The following is a 4,165-nucleotide window of genomic DNA, read 5'->3' as shown; positions in this document are numbered from 1 at the left end:
CCAGTACTCCTGATATCTAGAAATATAGTCCAATCAGTAAACCAGGGCAGCTCCTTTGCTGTTCCTGAGAATTCTGTGGGGGTGCAAAAAATTGGCCATTATTATTCATAGTTTGCAGATAAGGAAGCAGAGAAACTAAGTGGCAGTTTCAAGGTCACCCAGATGCTGACAAGTTTGGGGCTGAAACTGCCTTTTTCTCCTGGTGCTCTGGAAACTCAAGGATTGGTGGATGCTGTTCAAACTCTGTTCCCAGAGACAGTCTTATATCAAACTGGAACCAGGAACTGGCCTGAAAAGACCCTTCTCAAGCCCTGTTCTGCCCAGCCTCAGGCATGCTAGAAGCCCTGGAGCCATCCGTGATGCAGGTCAGTGAAGGAGACCCAGCTCCAACTGGCCTCCATGCTCAGGGCCATCATTTGTCATCCAACAAGGCTTCATCCTAATGGTTGTTGCCTGATGCTATGGAATATGTTCCCTAAGTAGACTGTCACTCCTCGAGCTGGGCGGGATGGTGAGTTATCCCCGCTACCACACAGCTCCTCATGCCCATTTGGTGCTGAATAAATGCTTGTTATTGAGGATGGTGGTGATTCCGATGGAGCTTTTGTTTATAGTTTGAAGGAATTATCGGCAGCAACAACTGAAAACGATTATTTGCTCTATGCCAGCACTGTGCCGAGATATAGAGATCTGGTGATTAAGAGAAGCTTTCTGACTCTCAGGAGTTTATAGGCTTGTGGGGAGATGGACAGGCCGCGCCTGCCTGAGGAGTCCAGGATGACTTCGCGGAGGAGGCAACTCTGAGCTGAGACTGAGGAGGATGGGAATTTCCCAGGCAGATGGCGGGGCGTGGGGGGGTGGGCGAGGGGCGCCGCTGGCTGAGGGAACGTCTGAGAAGGTGTGGAGGTGGGAACTGAGCACTGCTGTGTTGGAGGACCCGCTGTTTAGTCTTGCTGGAATGTCAAGCTGTTTTTTACTTAACACTGCTCATCCACATTGTATGTGTGGTTTGGAAGTGCCAACATTTCTTCCTTCCATTCTTCATTCATTTGATCAGCCATCATTGATTTTGGCCTCTCACTGCGTGTCAGGCACTGTGCAGAACGCTGGGGTACATAGGTGAGGGGATTGACACAGTGCCTGCCGTCTGAATGACAAACGGGCTCTATCAACAGCACGGTGCAGTGGGTGTGGGCAACGGAGACCTCATCTAATGGGGGTGTATTAGATGGTGGTGTGGGCGAGGCTGGTGGACATGGAGTTGCTGCTGTAACAAATTGCCATAAACTTAGTGGCTTAAAACAACACAAATGTATTGTATTATGGTTTTCGAGGTCAGGAGTTTAAAATCTGTCTCACTGGGAAGAAATTAATGTGTAGATAGGGATGGATCCTCCTGGAGGCTCTAGGGGAGAATCTGTCCCTGGCCTTTTCCGGCTTCTAGAGGCTGCCTGCATGCCTTGGCTCATGGCTACTCACTCTGACCTCTGTTTCTGTCCTTACATCTCTTTCTCTGACCCTTCTGCCTCCCTCTTATAAGGACACTTGTGATTACATTGAGCTCACCCAAATAATCCAGAGAAATCTCATTATCTCTAGATCTTGGATTTAATCACATCTGCAAAGTCCCTTTTTGCCATATAAGGTTATATAGGCTTAAGTCCTAAGGATGAGGATGTGGATATCTTTGGGGGCCAATTTTCTGCAGACCACAGAGGGAGAAGGGGAGAGGGGATAGATGATTCTAGAAGTGGTATTTAACCTCAGACTTAGAGATGGGTGAAAGTGGAGGCAGGTGGACTGGTCCAGGCAAGATGTGATGGTGGCCTGGATGAGGCTGGTGGCCATGGGGATGGTGAGAGGCGCAAGGGATGAAGGGTAAGTAGGAATCTGAATGCAGTGCCTTCAGGGAAGGGTTAGTGAGAACATAATTCCCAGGGTGCTGGTTCTCATTCTTAAATCTTTCAATCAGAGATTCCAGAAGGCTTTGCGTTCATGTAAGTCAGAAGGAAATGTAATGTTTGATGATTTTATATGATAGAATACTATACAATAAAGGCTGATGTTCAGCTTGGTTTACAAAGAGAAAAGCTGATTTTGCAGCTCTAGGTTGAAAGGCAGATAGATGTACAAACCAAGATTCCTTGAGGTGGCCACCTCTCTGGCCTCAGGTCTGGGTGTTTGGAACAAGGAGTGACATTCCTGTGCTTTTATTTACCTTGAGTTTTCCAGGGCAGAGATCGAGCAGTTTAGCTCTCACGGGTGAGATTGTTTGCCCCACTTCGGTAATTATGTTTGTCATCTCCTCATACTTTATTTACACCACAGCCAGTCTGCACGATGACAGAGGCCTTAATAAGCATTAGTAAAATAAAAGGAGAACAAAATTGGAGTGAAATGGCCATTCAGTGCTGCACAAGACAGATTTCTGAAATGCATGATGGCATTATGGGTGTAACACACCTGGAACTTTCTGCCAGCCCAGAAAAGCCTCCAGGTTCACATAGTTATTTCCAAGGTAATGAAATTGCCCATACAGAGACCAGGGACCTTTGAGAATTCAATGTGTTCTGAAAACCAGGGGAAATTTCCTTTCCGATGGCTTCTTATTGGAGGGAAATAGAAGAAAAATTTTATTACTAACAGATTAGGAGAGATTTCAGCTAAGGCATCACATTTTCTGTTGAGAAATAAGTTTAGGTTCTGTTTTACGATTCTTGCTCTTTCAGGAAAGTAACTTAATTGGCATAAAACATGACTCGTTTCCTTCTCTCGTCATGGCCACCTTTCTTTTTCTTCTCCTTTACTGGTTGTCAGAAACCCGAACTTTCTGTACCGTGTCTGATTTTTGACTCACTTCCTGTATAGTGAACTCATCCTCCTTTTCTTTGTTTAGTGACCACAGCCCCTGATAAAGAGGGACTTTTAAGCCTGCCAGTTGGTAATCTCTTCTCTGCTTTTGGTATCAGCTCCCCCTCAGTATTTAGACAGGGTGGCTGCATACCCCTCTCCTATTTTTCTCCTCTCCAAGTTGAGCAATATATCCGGTTTTCAAATATGGTGATCGGTTGCGTATCTTACGCATTGTTTAAACAGGGAAGCTAAGGGGGCAGATGATTGATAACTTACAGAGACATGGCTTTCAAATTTGGACCCTTGTAGAAAAATATAAGCATTTCAAACTCAATTAATAACTATTTTTTAAAACTAGGTATCCTGGTGCTCATTTTTTTTTTTTCCCCCAAACGCGAACAGGCAACCGATCAAATTCCCTAAATGTAGGCTTGGTGAACCAATGATTAATTCTCACATTTGAAAGCTGGCTTGAGGAAGACATCCGTGCTGGGTTCTGAGCAGTTTTGTTGTTTGTGTTTATAAACATCTCTTCTCCCCTCTCTCCCACCCCGATTCCCAGTGGCCGTTCCCGCAGCAGTGCCCCCGGTGTGCCAGCCCAAGGGTGCCACTAACGGGCGCTACCCGGCCCCACGCCTCTCCATCTCCTCCCGAGCCACGGTGGTAGCCAGGATGGAAGGCACCTCCCAGGGGGGCCTGCAGACCGTCATGAAGTGGAAGACTGTGGTCGCCATCTTCGTGGTCGTGGTGGTGTACCTCGTCACAGGCGGGCTCGTCTTCCGGGCTTTGGAGCAGCCCTTCGAGAGCAGTCAGAAGAACACCATCGCCTTGGAGAAGGCGGAATTCCTGCGGGATCATATCTGTGTGAGCCCGCAGGAGCTGGAGACGTTGATCCAGGTGAGCAGGGACTGAGTCTACCATAAGACAACCTGTGGGGAGAGAGGACGGTGTCGATTTTTTAATCTTTCTGGCTCTGGGATCATCTGCCTTTGGTTGAGATGCTCCTGATGGTCGACGAGGTTCTCTCCAGGGAGGTGACGTTTGAATTGAGACCTCGAAGAAGCCAGAGAGTGAGGCATGTGATGATGTGGGGGTAGAGGTGGCAGCAGGCAAAAGGGCTGTGGATTTTCAGATTCAAGCCCACCTATGTATGCTGATTAATTTCCTGGTTCTGAAGTCTGTGTGAGATGCTGGGGGTAAGAGGGTGACCTATGAGCTAAAGAAAGAATTTTAAATAAGCAGGGATGTGTTAAGTAGCCCAAAGTCAGTGAGGATAGACTAGAGGAAAGGCCACCAAATGTGGGATGAGGAG

General features: G+C 47.2%; 1 protein-coding gene across 2 annotated transcripts in view; it reads left to right on the top strand.

Annotated features, from left to right (window-relative positions):
- KCNK10 (potassium two pore domain channel subfamily K member 10) overlaps positions 1-4,165 on the top strand; it is a 124,028-nt gene that overhangs the window by 54,828 nt on the left and 65,035 nt on the right. For both annotated transcript variants that reach the window (XM_011357121.1, XM_011357122.1), the window contains exon 2: positions 3,416-3,750. In XM_011357121.1, coding sequence (XP_011355423.1) covers positions 3,416-3,750 — 335 coding nt within the window. The remainder of the gene's footprint in view (positions 1-3,415; positions 3,751-4,165) is intronic.

The sequence above is a fragment of the Pteropus vampyrus genome, unplaced genomic scaffold, assembly GCF_000151845.1.
Source record: "Pteropus vampyrus isolate Shadow unplaced genomic scaffold, Pvam_2.0 Scaffold32, whole genome shotgun sequence".
In the NCBI taxonomy this organism is placed as follows: domain Eukaryota; kingdom Metazoa; phylum Chordata; class Mammalia; order Chiroptera; family Pteropodidae; genus Pteropus; species Pteropus vampyrus.
This window is presented reverse-complemented; position numbering and strand designations above follow the sequence as displayed.